At 45.2% G+C, this 21,034-nt stretch overlaps 1 protein-coding gene across 2 annotated transcripts in view; it reads left to right on the top strand.

The window, feature by feature from the left end:
• The window catches only part of PDK3 (pyruvate dehydrogenase kinase 3), a 1,119,352-nt gene that overhangs the window by 1,042,021 nt on the left and 56,297 nt on the right, over positions 1 to 21,034 (top strand). For both annotated transcript variants that reach the window (XM_069204815.1, XM_069204814.1), the window contains one exon: positions 13,577 to 13,690. In XM_069204815.1, the coding sequence (XP_069060916.1) occupies positions 13,577 to 13,690 (114 nt within the window). The remainder of the gene's footprint in view (positions 1 to 13,576; positions 13,691 to 21,034) is intronic.

The following is a 21,034-nucleotide window of genomic DNA, read 5'->3' as shown; positions in this document are numbered from 1 at the left end:
TGTTATTACATCACATTGTGGAGATGTGTGTCTATTTTTCATTTAACTTTATGATTGCAGTGTTTGTTTATCAAGCAAATAGGTAAAGGTGGTACTGGCGTTGGGCAGCAGGGGTGTTGATGGTGCCAGCTGAAGTGGACTCCTGTGAAGTGCCGTGGGCCCTTGCACACACATATATATATATATATTTTTTCAAATTAAGCACTGCCTGTTATAGTGCATGCTACTCTGCAATCCCATTATAAAAACCTGCCTCCATTTCTCTTATTAAAGACGACTTCTGACATCTCTAGTCACCTGTAATAATTAAATGGCATCTCTGCTCAGCTCTAATAACTTATTTCAGTTGAGTTCTGATGTCACAATGCCTCCTGCCAGAGACAGCATCCCAAGTGCAAGGCAGGTCACAACACATAATTGCTCCGGCAGTTTAAACAAGACACAAAAACAAACTTTGTTTTTTTCATTCTTACTATTATTTTTTAAAACGAGATGTTTACTGAAACGTTTATTTTTTACATATTAAGGGTCATTACAGGACGAATAGCATCTCAGCCTTTTTCCACACGATCTGAGCCACAGTGCTGTTTTTCATCTGACTTACATTAGGCGATTATAATATCCTTTTACAACAATTACTAATTTTGTTTTTGATGTGCTTAGTCTCATATTAGAGTCCACTTTTCATTTGTCATGTCTGCAGCCATACTTCCTCTTTCATATGAAAGCGAAAGACGCAAAGGATATAAGTGGTTCACAGAAAGGGTGATGATGTGATCATGTACTATAAGGAATGAAATTCCCTCTATCGTACATTTTAAGCTCTTGGGCGCTATGTACATGACCTCCACGTCCATAACGTATGGCGACATCCCATACTGGCATTGGACAATATCCTCACTCCACAACACCATCTTTCAACAGCCCCCATTAGTCAGATGGAGGATTTGCCCCCGGATTTCAAAATAGTGCCAAAACAAAGAAGAGGATGGGTGTGGCCACCCCAGCATTAGGCCATACCCTAACCCAAACGGGGCAGTGTGATTGTTCTGCCTTCCGAGGAGGGGCTGCCCCCAATTTGCCCTCAGGGGTTCAGAAAACTCACGAGACACCAGGGTTTCAAAATGGCACCACAGCAAACAAGAGGATGGAGTGGCCCATCCTGACATTGAGCCATACACCCACCCCAGAAGGGCAATAGTATGTTTCTGCCCCCTGGCGGGCAGATAGAAGGATTATTCCGATTGGGGGGTTGCCTCTAATATACTAACCCCTAAGCAAAGTGGGGGGGATAGAAAGCTCACTAAACACCAGGGATTTTACATTTGGGCAGAACAAAGGGATGGGGCTGCCCCATCCTGGCATTGGGCCATACCCCCACCCCATAAGGGGCAACCAGGGGGTTTGCCCCACTTGGCCAGGATGGGAGCAGGGCAGTAAGCCCACTGGATGCCAGGCATATTTTCTTTTAATAAAATGATGGGGTTTAGTCTGGCCCATGCTGACTTTAGGCCCCACTTCCACTGCTAAAGCCTCAAAAGTCTTTGTTTGCCTGGGGATTAAAGCATTGCCATGCCTATGGCTAGCGAGCGAAAACTTCAATTCTTCTGGGCATAGTTTTTACATATGAGCCAGCAGAGTGGGATTAAATCCAAATTTCAACCAATTTGCCATGCTGAACGGCCTTATTCAGACTCGGGCCAGCTGCCATCCATGGAAACATACAAAAATCAGACATTTCTGAAAACGAGACACTCTGGTGAGTCCAGGATGGTATGCCTTGCATCAATCCCACATGGCTGCCTTACCCACTGCCATATGCCCAAAATCACTCCTTTTCCTCAGTGTCCCGTGACCTAAAATTCCGGAATCTGCAAGAACCCACAAAATTGTGGATTTCTGTTTTTATCAGGAGACATGTGAAACTTTGGGTGGTAGGAAATGTGTGTATCCGGCAGAACTTTTGTCTCACAGAAATATAGCCAAGGTTTGAGGTTTGCAGAAGGGCTTCTAGGTAAAAAAAAAAAAAAAAAAAAAAAAACTATTAAGATCCACCCAAGTCACACCACTTCGGACCAGCCCGGGTGTCTAGTTTTCAGAAATGTCTGGGTTTGGCAGGTATCCCTGGGTGGCGGCTGAGCAAGGACCAACATTTCTTAGCTACATACACACTGTTGATTTTGTTTGGTAATGACTCCATTTCGTGCATTTGGGCATTTTGTGTTGCGGTCACTAAGCCCGGATGTAGGAAAGTACCATCTTTCTTGGCATGTTAACCCCATTCTTACCTGTATGTCAGTATCTTTTTGCCTGCTGGTCAGGACCCCAGTGCTTATACTTTATGGCCTAACATGTGTATCTGTATAGTGCTTAACTGTGTCACTGAGGCTCTGCTAATCAGAACCTCAATGTTTATGCTCTCTCTGCTTTTAAAGTTGTTTCTGTAGGCTAGTGACTTCATTTACCAAATTCAGTTGGCACACTGGACCCCCCCCTCCTTATAAGTCCCTAGTATATGGTACCTAGTTACCCAGGGGTTCCAGGAGATCCTTAAGGAGCTCAGCCAAACCCTTTCACAGGACTGCCACTGCAGCCTGCGTGAAATAATGCACACGTTATTTCACAGCCATTTTCACTGACCTTAAGTAACTTATAAGTCACCTATATGTCTAACCCTCACTTGCTGAAGGTTAGGTGCAAAGTTACTAAGTGTGAGGGGACCCTCGTACTAGCAAAGGTGCCCCCACATAGTTCAGGGCCATTTCCCCAGACTTTGAGAGTGCGGGGACACCATTACATACGTGCACTACCTATAAGTCAATACCTATATGTAGCTTCACAATGGTAACTCAGAATATGGCCATGTAAGTTGTCTAAGATCATGGAATTGTCCCCCCCATTCCAATTCTGGTATTGGGGAGCCAGTTCCATGCATTATGGGGGCTCCATTATGGACCCCCAGTACTGCCAAACAAGCTCTCTCATGCTTGCACTGCCGCTACAGCTGCTGCCACCTCACAGACAGGGTTCTGCCCTCCTGGGGTCTGGGCAGCTCAGTCGCAGAAAGAGAGAACAAAGCATTTCCTCTGAGAGCAGGGTGTTACACTCCCTCCCTTTGGAAATAGGTGTTACAGGCTGGGGAGGGATAGCCTCCCCCAGCCACTGGAAATGATTTGAAGGGCACAGATGGTACCCTCCTTGCATAAGCCAGTCTACACTGGTTCAGGGACCCCTTGTCCCCTGATCTGGCATGAAACTGTACAAAGGAAAGGGGAGTGACCACTCCACTGTCCATCACCACCCTAGGGGTGGTGCCCAGAGCTCCTCCAGTGTGTCCCAGACTTCAGCCATCTTGCTTTGCAAGGTGTGGGGGCACTCTGGAGGGCTCTGAGTGGCCAGTGGCAGCAGGTGACGCCAGAGACCCCTCCTGATAGGTCCTTACCTGAGAAGGTAGCCAATCCCCCTCTCAGGGCTATTTAGGGTCTCTCCTGTGGGTTCTTTTCAGATTCTGCCTGCAAGTTTCCAGCAGGAATCCTCTGCAACTACTGCTTCATCCTTTGACCTCGGATCAACCGCAGCCTGCTCCAGGAACGGCTGTAACAGCAACAAAGTATCCACAGGGGATACTTTTCTTCTGCAACTCCAGCTCCAGCCAGCAACTGCAACAGTTTCCACCGTGTGAACACTCTGAGGACTCCCTGTCTTCACCCTGCACCAGAAGGACCAAATAAATCTCCCTTGGGGTGACTGAGTCACTCCCCTGCTCACGTAGGCACCTTCTAAGTTGACGACCGGTTCTCTTGGACTCCTCTCACAGCAACGAGCATGCTCCTTGGAACACAGAGGGTGGACCCCATCAACACAGACTGTCCTGAGGTCCTGCTGATGCAAGTTGGAGGAAGTAAGACCTTGCCTTCCCTAGGAGCGACAGTACCTCTGTGCACTGCGTCGTCTTCACCTCCTGAGGCCTCTGTGCACTACTGTTAAAATTCCTTTTTGCACAGCCTGGCCCAGATCCCCAGCACTCTATCCTGCGACGCTCAACTCGCTGAGTTGACCTCCGGCGGCCAGGGACCCTTCTTTGCAGTGCTGCACCAACCGCGTTTAGCACCTCCCTTGTCCCCGTGTTCTGGGACTCTGGTGGGTGCTGTCTGGTGTCCTGAGGGCTCTCTAAAGTGCTGAGAGTCCCCTCTTCTTTCTCACACAAAGTTGAGGCCCCCAGGTCCCTCCTGGGTCCAGCCAGCGCCATTACCTCTTCACTAATAAGGGATAACTGTACCTGGTATAAGGTTCAAGTATCCAAGGTACCCACTACAAACCAGGCCAGCCTCCTACACCGGACACCAAGTGGGTACCGTTTTCATCAGGAGATCTGTGGAAACACAGAGTAGTAAAACATTTGCTTTTCCCAGTTCGATTTTTATGCATTTGTGGCTGTCAAATGTAAGCCAGTGTGCAGTAGGAAAGACATTTGGCATCATGCCCCCTGACTCACATGATAATAGAAGAAACCACAAATTCAGAGATGTACAAAGAACTACTGTTCCAACACCTCAGTATCTTATGTATATTTGTGAACTGCATAGGTTTCCTTCATACCTGTTTTTCCTTCATTACATTTTGCCATATGAGTTGCAGCGTATTCTGTACACAATGAAAAATCATTTGGAGGTGCAACTCAGTTGTTGGCTCTGGGTATCATTTGTTTTGGGACAGCCAACACACCCTATATATTCATGCAGAGAGAATGGTCTATCAGCTGTAACGGTATATTACTTTTATAAATCAGCCATTGTGACAAAAAACACAGATGAAAACATTGTGACAAATAGCTAGTATATCCTACTCATGTTCATTATTTTTTATTTTACCAATTAGTTTCTTTGGGAAAACTTTGAGGGATCTACACAAATGACCTAGGGCTGAATTTAGAATTTTGTCTACTGTTCAAAAATGTATAGCTTTCTCTGATCACCCATGGTTCTCACACCTATTAGCACCATAAACTGCAAGTAGGTTGAAACCTCGAAAATTAGGAAAAATGTCTACCTCTTGAAAAATTGCAAAAACTGTGGTAAAAAAAATCTTTTCATTAATGGCATTTGTAGATTAAGAAACATACGATGTCTTCCAGGGAACTTTTTCCCATTTTTCCCCAAAAACATAATTAAGCATTATATTGGCTATTTTTTCGGCTCAGCCCAGTGAACTCTACAAAGCCTGAGTACCTTTCGAAACCACAGGATGTTGGGAAAAAGGGGGCAAATTTGGTGTGAGCACGTTCTGTGGGAACAAAGTTATGAGTGCAAACTACCCCAAACAAAGGGCTTCACATTGGGGAAAGGCATAGCAGGCAAGTAATTAGGGATATTGCATGTCACCGTCGAGTTTCATATCCATATAAAGGACTTCAGCCTTTGGCCTCATTCCTCTGTATGGTCATGGAACTCATTGATGATTTGCAGTATCCTTATATTATATGACAGGGGGGTTTTATCCTATAGAAATCACTGGTCACAGGAGCTTTAAAAAGTGAAAAGCATATATATCTTCTGGCTTACTTGGAATATTATATTTTCGGTTTTAGTGTCGACAGGATGATTAATGAAGTCCAGCTAGTATCTTGAACGTATATGACTTCTATTAAGGAAGACATATATGAGCACACTTACTTCCGATTAGAATCAAAAGATCTGCTGTACTGATGATGATCTGGGCCAGATGAGCGCTTTATGCTATTGGGTTTCTCCCTGGAAGTCAATTTAAAGTCCCACACGGATGCCTGTATCACCTTTTCAGGTCTCCCGGGTTTATTGCATCAGGTAGAATTGTAGTGTGGTTAGTTTTACGTATCCTTTGCGCATTAGCTTCAGGCTTTAGGCCTTTGTGCACTTTGCCCTGGTTGTATTTTATTCGTTTGCTTGCAGCTTAGAGCCTCTGTGCACTTTGCTCTAAATGCTTTTTATTAGGCTTCGTACTGTTATTTTTCAAATAGCCAGTTCTACGGTCTTGTTTTATATTCATATCACACTGTTTAGCCTACTTCAGCACTGGAGTTCTCCATAACACATTCTTGTTCACTCTGTGCTTCAGTCAAGGATACAGTCTGGTACATTGCCGATAGACGTGGTAGGAGTTTAGTCTTTGGAATTCCTGCATAGGGACATTTTGTGATCACGCTGACATGTTAGTTATAAAAACACCTCCTTGTCCCAACACACGGAAGAGGGAGATTCCGACCAGGGAACCACAACTAGACGCTGACTGCCTCGTTGCAGATGCTGAACCAAGATCACAGGCCTTTGCTCAGGTATGAGGGCTGATGTCTCCCCAGTGATTCAGAAAGGCAAGTTAGAAGCTTAACATGCTGTGCTCGAAATAGAACAAGCAGAGGGAGAGTAGAAACTATTAGACACCATGATAGCTTTGTTCTTATGTTTTACTCTCCTGGTGACTATTTCAATCCTACTGTGTTGTATGGTTCTGGTTATTGCGGCTCACGCCTTATTATCTAAAATGCAGTCGTTTTATTAAAACATTATATAAAACTTATACTGCCTTTGTCATTTGTATACGAGATCATACTGTAAATGAAGGAGTTGGTTTGGATCTGAGTGACCACGACTTCCCTGAGAAGTTCCAAAGATGTCATGCGCTCGGCTGCCCAATCATCTCTTCCCTGTGGGAGAAATGAGGCACTGCTAGTTAGCCGGAGCAAAAACCGGATTTAGGGTGACAGAGTTCCTTACACGTGGGTCAGACTCAGTCCCCCACACCGTTATCGATCCTGCTGCCTAGAAATCCAGTAGTCTCATTTAGGATAATGAGAGCCAACGCGACATGGCGCCCAACGATTGGTCAGGCTCTAATTTTTAGGTCCGGCTGACTCTCTCGGTCTCATATATATATATTGACTCCTCGGTTCCGTAAGCGGAGACGTTCGTGGGGCTGAGGATTTCAGCCACCACGGGATAGGCATCCTATTACTTAGTGGTTGGTTGTTCAAGCTTGAACTTTGAAAGGAAAACCCCAATATTGGTGTGCCTTGTCTGACCTGGTGCTGTTTTTATAAATGGCGAATCCTAATGTAGTGAATATAGCGCCTAATATGCAACACCAGCTCACAGGACATCTGATAGCACATGGACTGACGGTCCAGGGGGGTCCGGTCACTTTTGTGGTGGACACCCATGCAGCCTATAGAACAGAACTTTTTTATTATTGGGTCGTATTTCCAGCTGTAGATGGGGGTACAAACACTTTTCACGAATACACTGTTGCGAATATCCCTGGACAATACAGGGCTTATGCATACTTAGAGATAACTTTATCTTATCAAGAACACCATTAAACACAAATTGTTGTGGGGTAAGGTTGCGGATCTGAAAGAAACGCTTCCTAAAGTCCATGTTGTACATACACTTGGACACCAGCGCGTTGGAATACACGCTGCTGGGAATACTTTGGCTGATGAAGCCGCGAAGTCGGCAGTGGCTCTCACCACTGTGGCCGCAGTGACTCGTTCGAGTTACAAACCAGACGCAGAGATTTCGGATGCCATAAGGGCTACGGCTCATGGCATGCCCTTTCCTAGGGGATTTCCTTCTAAATATAGTTACTGCTTGAGTAGTGCGCTAAATGCTGTTGTTAATATTCCAAGCATTGGTGTACGTGAAATGCCCAATAAAATTGAGAGACCTCGATTAATTTCTGCAGCACATGAGGGGGCGGCATCTGCACATGCTGGTGTGGCTGCCACGATTTCACTTTTACAGGCTCGTTACTGGTGGCCTGGTCTCTATTAAGAGACAAAGCAGTATGTCCTTTGTTGTGACGTTTGTCAACAAATTAAAGCTTCGTCGGCTAGACGCCCGCAGCAGACGCCCCTTCTGATTTCAAATAAACCTTTCCAGTGTGTGTACTTGGATCATTGTGGTCCGCTCACACCAGATAGTGCATACAAATATATTTTGGTTGCTGTAGATTCGTGTTCCAGATTTGTGTGGGTCTGGCCACAACGCTCGGCTGACGCTCGAATTGTTATTAAAGATTTGCGCATCTTTGTCGATATATTTGCACTTGCAGCTTTTCATTCGGACCAGGGCCCTGCTTTTGCCTCTAAGGCATTCAGGGACACCATGGCTTCGTTGGGGGTCCAACTCCAATTCTCGTCTCCATTTCATCCCGAGGGAAATTCTGTCATGGAGCGTTTAAATCGTGATTTAAAGCAATCCTTAACGCCAGAGTTATAGGTACGGGTCGTAGTTGGCTAGCCCACCTGTATGGAGTACAGAGAGCACATAATAACTTGCCTAGAAGGTCACTGGGGGGTCATACTTCATATGAGTGCCTGTTCGGAACACAAATGTATGTTCCTGATCTAGATGGTCCTGGTGTGGAGGCGGCAGATACGCCTTTTGACATAAATTACCGTGTCACTGTTTTGCAGGATTTACAACAATTCTGTGAAGATAACTCTTCTGCAAGTGCTGCCTCCTCAGGAATTAAGGATGAGCCAGTAACACCTACTGGTTGGATACCCAGGATTGGGGATCTAGTGCGTGAAAAGGTCGCAGTAAAGAAAGAATTTGGTCCTTCTTCTCGAGCACCAGTCCCTGTATTAGGGGTTAGCGGTATGAGAACTGTAATTTTACCGCCGCTGCACGGGGCCAAAGGGAATCGCTTTGTTTCCATTGATAATGTCAAGTTACAACATGTGGCCGATTCTGCACAGCAGACCAAGAGGGACACCCAGTAGTTCCGCAATCCCTCTCACTACTGGGTAAGAAGTCCCGCTGCAGGTGATTTGCACCGACGCTGTTTCCTCTCCGAGCTTGGGGAGGGTGGAAGATGATCTTGCGATTGTTCCACAGACGACGATTAATTAGGAATCTTTTGATCAAGTTGCTATACGTTCTACTGATGTTTCTGAACATGTGGTTTACAGTGTGCCACGGCGAGAGCCTCCTTCTGCTTCTTTGTTCACAGTTGCACCTTTTGCAAGAACTGCCTCTGGCTGCTTCAACGACACTGATGATGCCGTCTCAGGCTCCTCGTCCTCACTATCTTCAATCCGAGGTCCACGTAAGCTGCTGTGTTGGCTTAAACGCACATACTTTGTTTTTCCTTGGAACTATTTGTGGCTTTTTATGGCTGTAATGACTCTTTTTCTGTGGTTGGGATTTGTAGTTACTTTTTTTCTGGTAATACATGGTCATTTTCTTCCTGAACGATCTGACATTGAGCACGTGGAGACAGTGTTAAAACCAAATATTTCGTCTCATATGGTTCGAAGAGACTTGTCCAATGTAAACATTTCTGCGATACCGATTCCAGATGGGATTGTGTGGGATAAAGTAATGTTTGATATATATGGTCCCACTGAATTGATTCAAATACAGCATGTTCTCAAGTTATCTATGAATGATATTGTTAAACCCGGAATTGTTTCTGATGCTTGGGATGTGAAGACAGTAGATTCTATTCTGACAGAATTGCAATATTATACTGTCTATGACGATGAAGATGATTACCTATTTAGAGATAATCATGGTGACATGTTTTGCTACAACTATTATGGACACCACTTTATTCATAAAGCAAGTAGCCCTAAGTCCATATTTGATTATGTGCAATGGGAACATTGCCCAACTCCTCCACAAGGGAGTTCAAAAACATATTATGATACATTTGCATATTTTTCTGGGCATAATCAACAAAATGCTAGGTCTTACTATTTTAAAGTTACTCCGTATGCTAATAAGCAAATGTTATTGACCGATACTAAATTACTATATTCGACTTTGTTTGTATCTAAACTTTCGGTTGAGGGGTATGAATATTGGTTTAAGACTGTTGACTTAAAAAGTGTCTGGGGAACAAAAAATTGGCAGATGCAGGGCAGGGACACATTATTTAGGGCATGTATTATCCCTGTGCAAATGATTTTCCTCAATGACACAGTACAACAGACTAGCTGTTTGGGCTTGGCAACGATTAGAGAGTTAAATTTGCCTAGTATACCTGTCCCTTCCAAATTGAACAATTGGCAGGGATATGTTAATGCTACGTTTAATGAGTTTACACACTGGGTCCAGAATGGTACACTTAACACTTCATTGGTACATCCGGGCGGGTGGTTATTATGGCCTTATAAGTGTCATCAACGTTTTGTCACCTCTTCAGGGGGGTTCAGGACTAGTAGGGCAGACCCTCGCTACATTTCACCAGAACATGCTGATATCATAACTACATACAGCGTGGGAAAGCTTTGTCAGCAATGGTTGAAATCATCCACGCTGGATGCAGTTAAATCACATCTCACGTTACTGTCTAATGATACTGACTTACAAGTTTTTTTGTCAGGACCTAAGGTACCTCGGAAGAACGATTTTTATACGAAGTATATAATGAGATTTGGAAGCTTTCACAACAGGAGGCAGCGGCCCGGCTGAGGAAAATTGATCAGGAAAACCTGATACAGGCTTTGTCAGTTGTGGATAATGGCATGCATACCCTTTCTGACCGTGTTTACACAATTGACAGCATCGTTTCCTCTGCTATAGACATTATTAAGTCGGATATGTCTTCTTTATATCATGGGCAGTCAGACGCGGTCCATCATGCAGCTGGGTTGGACTCTACAGACCTTGAAGGCAGGTCGCGTTCCGTGGCAGCACATTCTTGCCAAAGAGATTTTTGTCTCCTTTAATTTAACTCGTCAACAACAGCTGATGGCGAAAAAGGAAGCGACGTATGTCATGTTAAATATTGAAACATTGGAGAAACTGCCTTTCACGGTTGCTGAGATTCCGTCAGCTGAGTGGTTGATTCATGGGGTTATTAATTTGCCTATCTCCACTCTGCAATTTACTTCTTGTTTGAAGCACATTCTGGTGGGTAGATACGAACGGTTGGGAGACAGTTACATACATGAGGTGTGGGAGCTTCCCTTTCTATACAGATGTATTAATGGTTTGAGGGAGGTTTTTCTTAGCGGTAGTGAATGCGAAACTTCTGTCAGCCATTCCATGGTTTGTAAACAGCTGTCCTTGCACGGGGCGTGTAACGCTTCGATTGCTAACTAAGCTTGTTATCTGAAGGGAGTTCCAGTCCCGGTTATTAAAAACACTTTCCAGGTGCTTTCTAACGGCAGTTACATTGTTCTTAACAGCGAACGCTGCTGTGGCATGCGTGCTGGAATAGTTTACGTAGTCGTTGTCACCAAGGCCGTTACGTGCTGCGGGAATGTGTTGTTTCCCCCCTCTCAAATTAGGGAGGTGGCAGACATCTGGTCTCATATTGCTACTTCCAAGGTGAATTTCGACAAGTTGAGTCGATTAAAAGCTTTATTGTTTCAAAAGCATGTGGCCCTTACATCTGCTAGCGAGACCTACGCACTTCAGGTGGCAAGGTCATCAGCGGAAATACAGTCCCTTTTGAACACTAACTTTCCGAGTCACTTTCGTGAGCTTGTGGGACGTATATTTAATGCGTCCAGCACTGCTGGAATTGCACATTTTTTCAAAGCCGTTGGTGTTGGTTTTGCTCACACCTTCTCTTCCATATTCGGTTTAATACCTTCGGCTATACACTCTATTTTCTGAAGCATTTTTGGGGGTTTCCCGATTACTTTGGCTTTATTGGCTGGAGTCTTGTTATTGCTGCTGTTCTTCCGCAATGGCTGTCCCGCCACGACGAGATCCTATATTGCTGCTCCCGTCAGCGCAACTGTGTCGTGAACGCATGATGCAGTCTTTTGGAGCAACTCTCCTGGGACATTTGGAGTGTGACTGGTCGCTGTCATTCCGACCAGTTTTGGATTGTGTGCAGCCAGTGTTTCGGTGCCTTTGGTGCTCGTTTGAACATGCACTGGCTTTCTGTCTCTCACTGCAGCGCCCTCCAGTGGTCGATACTGATCTGTTGATGTTCCCGATTAGGGCTCATTCCGAGACTTGTGCACTACGGTTGCGTTTGTCCGTGAGGCAGTTTATGAGATTCCCTTCCTGGAGGAGGATGGTATTGTCTCATTCATAGGCCCTGCACGGGGTGCCGCCCTGAATGGTTTTGGGGCTTTGGAACACACCTGCTCCCTGGTACTTTTTGGCGTGGATCTTCCAATATTGACATATATCGAAGTGGAGGAGCTCCTGCTTTCTATTGCTTCTGTCTGACAATTTGATTTTTTTTTCTCTCTCCTAAAACATTGACATTATATTGAATTTGGCTTTATCGTCACATGCTTCCCAAATTTATGACTTTGTTGTCTTCTGACCTTGTCGAAATATATATTTTTATGTATTGTTTTTATCTGGGGCATATTTTCTATTATTGGAACCACTTGCTACCGACAAGGGGAGGGTGTAGTGTGGTGTGGTTAGTTTTACGTATCCTTTGCACATTAGCTTCAGGCTTTAGGCTTTGTGCACTTTGCCCTGGTTATATTTTATTTGTTTGCTTGCAGCTTAGAGCCTCTGTGCACTTTGCTTTAAATGCTTTTTATTAGGCTTCGTACTGTTATTTTTCAAATAGCCAGTTCTACGGTCTTGTTTTATATTCATATCACACTGCCTTTGTCATTTGTATATGAGATCATACTGTAAATGAGAGAGTTGGTTTGGATCTGAGTGACCATGACTTCCCTGAGAAGTTCCAAAGATGTCATGCGCTCGGCTGCCCAATCATCTCTTCCCTGTGGGAGAAATGAGGCACTGCTAGTTAGCCGGAGCAAAAAACTGATTTAGGGTGACAGAGTTCCTTACACGTGGGTCAGACTCAGTCCCCCACACCGTTATCGATCCTGCTGCCTAGAAATCCAGTAGTCTCATTTAGGATAATGAGAGCCAACGCGACAGAATAGGGGTGAACAGGGAGAAGGAAAAAGATAAAGGCAAGAGGAAACAAGCATTTGCAATGCAACAGGGGTCTTGCGTTTGGCCGAGTCAGAGCAATTCCTGTTTTAAACTCCTAACCGGACTTTTCTTGCCAAATAAACTGAAAAGTAAAACAGTTTCACATAAGCAAGCCCATGGCCATCATGAAGCATTACAGAGACGCACAAAAGGAAACTGAAGTTTGCTCGCAGTGAAACGTATTGGCAAAAGTGCAATTAGCCATGTAAGTGGGTCGATGTCATCCAAAGCGTATGACTACTGCCCAGCGAGATCGTGCTGCCTGCAAAATAAAGAGAAAAATTAGTCCAGAAAGAAAACGTACGGAAAACATGGATGAACTTGTATGTTTTCAGTAGTTGGCCGGTGGGCTTGAGGAGGGCTAAACACCTGAAAAGGCATGACGTATGCATGCCTTTCACTAATGAAATGAAGCGAATTGTAAAAGGCAAGCCCACAAACCACCCAAATTGATAGGCATGGTTAAAAGCCCATAGAGAGTTTAGACCAGGGACAGGGTGATTTGCGCTCGACCCTAAAAATGCAAATACTGTTTGAACATTTCTGATACAGCTGCGTTTTTTTCCCATTCTGGCCCTTAAGGTTAATTTTTACAATTTCAGTTAAAATACTTGTGCCACTAAAATGTCTTTAATGTGTTGACTTTTTTGTTCCTTTGCTTACAGGCTGGTTTTGGCTATGGATTGCCCATCTCTCGTCTGTATGCTAGGTACTTCCAAGGAGATCTTAAACTATATTCAATGGAGGGTGTCGGAACGGATGCTGTCATTTATTTAAAGGTAAATCAATTCTTTTATTATGTGCTGTATATCATAAACGCTTTGTAAATATTAAGTTCCTGACATTTTAAATAGTATTTTGAGGCAACATTCTGATTCGTGAGGGTGTAATTATCTTAAATTCTTGAACATATTTGAAATTGCAGTACAGTCGACTCGCTGTAAGTCACAGATCGTTTTTTTAAAATTGTGATGAAACCTTGCAGACCGTTTAGTAGTATATGCATTAGATGAGTAATGTTGAATATTTCTCCTACTTGGCTGAACAAGATGGCTGAGTAGACGTCTTGAGCAAGTGCTCAGCTAGGTACCCTTCCTAATCCTGCAGTATCCTATGCTCCCCCTCGGATATAAAGGTCAGCCTGCATGCCCCATAATGAAGTAACAGTCATAAAGCCATCCTGGTGATAGAGGGAGCTCTTGCTAATCCACTGATGCAAATTAATCTTTGCTGCAGCCTGCGGCTGGGCAGGAAATCACAAGACGGTGGTCTGGCAAGGGCACATTGAACTGAGAGACAGCCAGATGTGAAAGGCCTGAGGACATCCTGGCTTTGCGAAAACAGGTTGGAAAGGGAACAGTTGCCTGCAGGGGATGAGTTGAGAGGCTTTGGCTGAGTTGGGTGCACCGAGTCCTGCTGAGTGCCTGATCTGAAAATGGTAGTGGGACTACACAGAAGAATGCAAGCTTGGATCCAAGGTTGGCGTAGGTGCGTACACAGCTTAGTGGATCCTGCGCCAGAGGTCCTGGGTTCTGATAACTGGGGAAGCCACATCACAGCATAATACATGGTGGTAGTCAGGACCAGTTACTTACCCCCACACTCTCCCACATCAACGCCCACAGAGGTGGGGAGCAGACATCTCCATAGAAGACATGTCTGGAGAGATATAGAGGGCCGGGTCTTGTGAGCTGCATCCACACTGACCTACAGGTACCGGTTGTGTGACACCCACTAATGTGAGCATATGGCCCCTAGTCTCTAACATTGCAGCAATGGCTGTCATAGATGTGGGGGGGCCTGGAGCCCAGCCCCCATGCACTTGATTTGGGGGGTCATTGACCTGGTCTCCTGCTTTGGAAGCAATATCTGAAGGACGCCGTGGAAGAGGACCATATAACCTACGGAGAATTGAGTGGCAGATGCTGGGGGGGTCCCCCTCCAAACCACAAACTTCTTGGCATGGCACAAAATAAGAAAGAAGGGAGGAACCCCTGTGGCACAACCAAAACTGTTTATGAAGGGATGGCTTATGAATCTGCTCGGTCTGACAAACTATTGCTATTGTTGGTGATTAAAAGAGCCCACCATGCCCTGATCCCAGGCAGGCTCCGGGAAGCCTGCCCCAAGCAATCATAGCATGTATTCTTAATTACAGTGACAGAGACAGTAGCCTAAAATGTACCACAAAAAGTGAGGTTTGAAGGACAGAGCATCCACATCTTCACTGACTACACCAAAGTATCCAAGCCATATCTGGCAGTAAAACAGAAACTGAGACAGTTGAACATTTGCTACATGTTGCTGGTTCTTCGCCAAGCTATGTGTAATCATTGAGGGATGTATTCACTTCTTCCTAACCCCAGAGGTTGTGTGGGACTGGCTTGAGAATAACCTGTATGAATGGCGTCCCTCAATAATTGTACCAGCAGTAGAACAGTTCTAAAAGCAGCAACAAACCTAGAGGATCACAGGAGTGAAGAAGTTGGTTCATGGTAGTGGAGCAATCCACTATGCTGATAGAAGTGGAACAAGGTGGCGCAAGATGACTGGGGTTGAATGTTTGACATTGTTCAGCATTCTGTCCATCGTCTGTTCTTTTTGCATTTACGCAAGATAGTACCCTGACACTAAAAAATTCTCTAGATCGCACAAAGAATGAAGTCTCCATCATTGACCGTGCTGAAACACTGGTCATGCCTGTGAACTGAGAGGAGTGATCTCTGCCACACGGAAACACTAGTCTCCCAAAAACTTTGTGATATGAGATTGGGCAGAGGCCCAGTCGGGCCCACGATGGGTAAGATATTAGGAATAGTCTCTGAGCTGCACACGTTTCAGTTGACTTTTTTAAAATTTGTTTATTGAAGTACACAGAAAGTCAGGACACCATACCATATAGTTTATTATACAAGTAATAAAGGCTAAGTTACAGAAGTAGAATAGCATAATCAGCGGGCAGGGAATCGTGTATTAAAGTGTATCCATATGCAATTTCCTTGTTTTTTTTATTTTTAAACTATTCCCTAACAAACTCGCCCATGTGCACACATTCTGCACAAGGACAGTGAAAAAGAAAACATGCTGTACACCTTCTGTCAAAGTGCAAGAGGGGAATGGACCTTTCTTAAAGTAAACTGCAACGCAGAACGAATAGAGGAGCTATGGGCTAGGAACCACCACAAAGAAAGGAGAGTTTGTGTGTATATGTATGGCAGGGGCAGGTCAAGGTGGGTGAATTTCATCATAAGTAACATCTTTGAGATACTATAGAAACAAGTCCCAGGTCAGTACAATTAAATATTTTCTCAGGCCAGATCTCTACTCTCCATGGAGTAGGGTGCTTTCAGCTCAGCCCTAAGGGAGGGCAGTTCTATCCCAGTTCACTATGGTAGGAGTGGTGGGTTCTTTCCAGTGCATCGTGATATTCCGCTTATCAAGAAACAGGGCCAATTCAAGGAACCTGACCGCAGGTCTCCTAAGTTTAACGCAGGAGGAGAGTCATAGCAGCACCCCCCTTTCTTAATGTGAGGTTTGTTGTAGTTGACAATATGCTTAGTATTTTGTGACCAGTAGGCCCGAAGCTGTGAGGAGGCCCAGAGCATATGAAGGATGTCTGGACTGGGGAGTGAGCAGCGATGGCACTTTGCTTGGGTCCCTCTGAAAAAAACGTTGATCCGGGCTGGTGTGAGATAAACTCTGTTGAAGACATTTAATTAAATGTATTTAAATTGGGACCCTTGTGTTACTTTACGGGGATATTCTAGCGCTTTATTCCTGTCAGCATCATGGAATAGCTTAGCCATGTCTGTCTCCAAGGCAGTCCTCATAGGAGCCCTGGAGCTATTTTCCTTTTGTAGGAATGCCCTGTGAAATGATTTTATCAAATTACTCCACGTGACAACTATAGAGTGTGCCTGGTATACTCTGTGTGTGGGTTGTGCTATATATCATGAGTATGTGAAATGATTGCCTGAAGCATTTGTATGTGAGGAATTGCCGGGGTGAAGGTTATAATCCGCCACAAGGGTCAGGAATTCCGTCATCTCGCTGTTAACAAATAGATTGCCAGTCATTGATAGTCCTTCGGTTTGCCATAGGCATAGCTGCCCCATTCGTAACAATGCCAGTTTAGTAGGAAGGCCTTACAGGAAAATGTCAGGCACATCGGGTGCCTACGTACCCGTTCGATTGTTAGTTTTGGGTGGGCAGGCAGGCCAAAGTAGTATGAAGATCCCAGCCCCGTAGCGTGTGGATCAGGGCATCTGGAAAGCCAGCAAGCTTCCCATTGCAGCTGTGAATCTAAATAATAGCATTGGAAATCCAGGAGGACCAGCTCTCCTGCAGTCACTGAATGATTCAGAGTAGCGAGGGCTACCCGACATCGTCCCGTCCCCCAGATCAGCGTAACCAGACATGAGTCCAGTTGCCTTAAAATAGGAACGAGCAGAAGGAGCTCAATAAAGTAGTATAGAAGGTGAGGTAAACCACCATCTTTACCAATGCTACCCAACCTATAACTGACAGTGGTAATGAAGACCAAAAAGCAATCTGAGCTTGAAGCCCTCGCATTATCCTGCCTAAATTTCCATCATGTAAATCCACAGAGGCACAATACATTTTGATCCCTAGGTACTGAACGTCACCCTTTCGCAGTTCAGTCTGTGGTCTAGATGTGACTGGAGAGGAAGCTTGCAGCACTGTTGTAGGAGGAGAATACAGGATTTGGCCTAGTTCACTTTAAGGCACGAAAGAGTTGCACCTTCAGCTAATACCGAAGTTATAGAGGACGAGTCAGCATGTGCATCTTGAATGTATAAGAGCAAGCCATCCATGTAAAACAACACATCGTGTGTCACCTATATCCCCTAGTGTGTTCTAAGGAGATGTAAGCGGACTGCTAATGGATCCATAGCCATGGCCAATAACAATGACTAGAGTGACAGCCCTGTTGAATGCCTCTGCCTAAGGAGCGCAAATACACTTCACTGTTTTTACCTAGGCCAAGGGAGTGGAGTATAAGATTCAAATCCATTTCCACCAGTGTGAGCCCCCCCCCCCAACAAATATAGCATTTTGTGCATATTTTCCTAGTGCAAGGTATTGAAGGCATTCTCTAAATCTGACACATGCCTCCATTCACATTGATCCCAAAATGAGAGGGAAGCGATGTTCTAGGTATATCCAACTGGGACTAAGGGGAAGATCATACTTCATAAGATTTAAACTAGCAGGGGTTGTCTGCAGATGTGACCTAAAGATGATTGGCTAAGTGCAGCATATCGCTGAAGTGGCCACAAGGACTGGGAACAGTATGTAGGGATGCCGGGTGTCTTAGCCTCTGTGAACACAGCTAGCATTCTGCCTGGTGGAACGTGGAGATTGTTAGACCTTCCCCAGTTTAGTGGATTACATGTTAGGAGTGCATTTACAGTTACAGGGGACATTTAGTTATAGCACAACCCCACGATTTGGGGAACCTATGGGAAGGTTTGAGGGTGTTTACCCAGAGGGATGGGTGGCGGCTGGGGTGGTAAGGGTTGATGGACGTCTCACGCACATTGGGGTCAGTGTATTCAGGGTGGCTAAATAGTGCTTGGACATTACTCCAGAGATGGTCTGAACCCCCTAACAGATTGACAAACTGGGAGGGTCAGTGGTGTGGCCACACAGAGTTTACTCCAGGACTATGAGTAGTGCGCACACTGTGGTGTTCGAGATATAGCTACTTGGAATGTCAGAGGCCTCAGTGCCTATACTAAAAGATACAGGGTACATACTTACCTCTGGAGACATGGCATTTGCACTACTATGCTGCAGGAGACACACTTAAATTGTGAGTAAGTGAACAAAATTAAAAAGAAACGTAGCAGGCAGATTTTGTCCTCAACGCATTCCTCTTACGCAAGAGGAGTTACGATATGGATGGCCCCATTTCAAGATAGACATGTACACGCTGATGTAGAGGGCAGATTGTGCTCCTCTTTGGGCTGCTAGATGGACAGAAGGTCTGCCTTATAAATTCATATGCACCCAACACAGCCATACCGCTTTTAACTGGACCTACTGCTCCCCTACATAGAGCTGCCTCTTATTTGTGGGGGGGGGAGGTTGACTTAAACTGCAATACTGGATTGTGAGGATGGATAGATGCCCTCCCAGGCTACATATGAAGTCAGGTATGATCACAGACCACAGTGCTGTCAGAGGTGATGGGGCGTTTATGATGCGTCGATATCTGGCATCCCCTGCACCCCACACGTATACAATACTCCTGCGATTCAGTGACACACAACTAACATAGTAGGCTGGACCACATACTAGTGACAAGAGACTTCAACATCAGGATACAAAACAAAACATACCTAAACAGATTCACCTTGGACAGCTCATCATTTTTAGTGATGCATATGGGCAAAGGGACCAGCCTTTAGCTTGGATATTAAAAACACCCTGGGGGACTATTTCGAGCACAAATGGGGATCCACAAACACAAGGGTGACTGAGTAGGACTCACTGAAGATGCTAGTCCAAGACCACGACATAGCAACACACTGGAACACTCTTGACAAACATCGAGTTGAGAGTACTGACAGAAGCTGCATGCTGAAGGGGACAAATCAGGATGGCTCCTAGCTCGGCTTCTAAAGAGAGAGACCCCATCCCCTTTAAATCCCTCCCTAAACAATCCAGATGGGGTGAAAGCAGTGACACAGAGCAATGTTTTTGGTGTCCTAGCAGATTGTCTGACCCGGATCTATAGGCAATTGGAGGAAATGGCCCAGAATGAAATAGGTATCTTTCTGGAGCAGCTTCCCGTGCTGAAAACCAGGCAGGAGGCTAATACAGGGCTGGAAGCCAAAACTACACAGGAGGAAATGGTAGCTGCCATATGTGACCTAGCCAAGGGACGACACAGGGAGGGGACGGTTGTTCAGTCGAATTTTATCAAATTTATGCTGAACCATTAGTGGATAGGCTTCTAGACGTTTACCTGGGCATCTACCGAGCTCCGACCCTACCAGTCACTATGAGAGAGGCCATAATGGGTATGGTCCCAAACCCCAAAAAAGACCCCGAGGATCTGGCAGAGTAGACTGAGATTGGTAAAGTAATCTAGAAGGTGGGGTAAAATTACTATCTTTGCAACTGCTACCAAACCTGTCACCAACAGTGGTAGACACCTATCAATGCTGAATATGGATTTGAAGGTCCTCTCCAAAGTGTTAGCTTACAAATTCCTCCCTAAGATGGGGTCCCATAAGGATCAATGTGGGTTTATTCCATCTTGCAACACCATGATGAAAATTTGATGTCTGTCTCATGTCCTGGCATGCATGAAACATGCACCATTGAGGTGTGTCCTGCTGGCCCTCGACATTGAGAAAAACTTTGTCTCCCTTAGCTGGTAATATATGTTTGAGGTTGGGCTGCAATGGGGTTTGGTCCTAACTTTTTGAAAGGGATGCGACTGCACGGGTCTGCTCATGCAGCAGGTCCTCGCCACTGTATATCTCTATAGAGAGAGGTGCAAGACAGAACTGCACCCTGTGGCCACTGTTTGCTTTAACAATGAAGCCTCTGGCCATAAACCTCTGTTTCACAATGCGGCCCAAGGGTATGAGAGTAGGGAACACAGTGTACATGGTCTCAATATATTCGGAGGATACCCCAGCATATCTCAGCCACCCTGAAGAGTCTGTCTCTGCCCTCTTTCAGGAGCTGAAAGCTTTTGCGTTGGTGTGGGTCTCCGGGTAAATAGGCAAAAGACTGTTCTATACCTTTGCAAATTTGGGAGGTGGCTATCCGGCTGCATTGCCAGACATCAGGCTTCCATGGCAACGAAGAACATTTAGGTATTTGGGCATCTGTGTGGCTGATATTGCAGCTCTACACTATCACCTCAATATTGGAAGGATCGTGTGGGGTCTGCAGGCCTCAACTTTTTAGAACACGTTCTCTCTTTCAATAATATGTAGGGTGACACTTGCAAAAATGGTCCTGCTGCCCAGGTGCTTCAGTGCACTCCAGGAGCAACTTTCTGTGAGCTGACTAGCCTCTTGGTTTCTTTAGTTGGGGATGGAGGGAGGGATGGAGGAGCAGAATCCGATTGGAAGTGCTGA

This window comes from Pleurodeles waltl, chromosome 8, assembly GCF_031143425.1.
Source record: "Pleurodeles waltl isolate 20211129_DDA chromosome 8, aPleWal1.hap1.20221129, whole genome shotgun sequence".
Taxonomy (NCBI): Eukaryota; Metazoa; Chordata; class Amphibia; order Caudata; family Salamandridae; genus Pleurodeles; species Pleurodeles waltl.
This window is presented reverse-complemented; position numbering and strand designations above follow the sequence as displayed.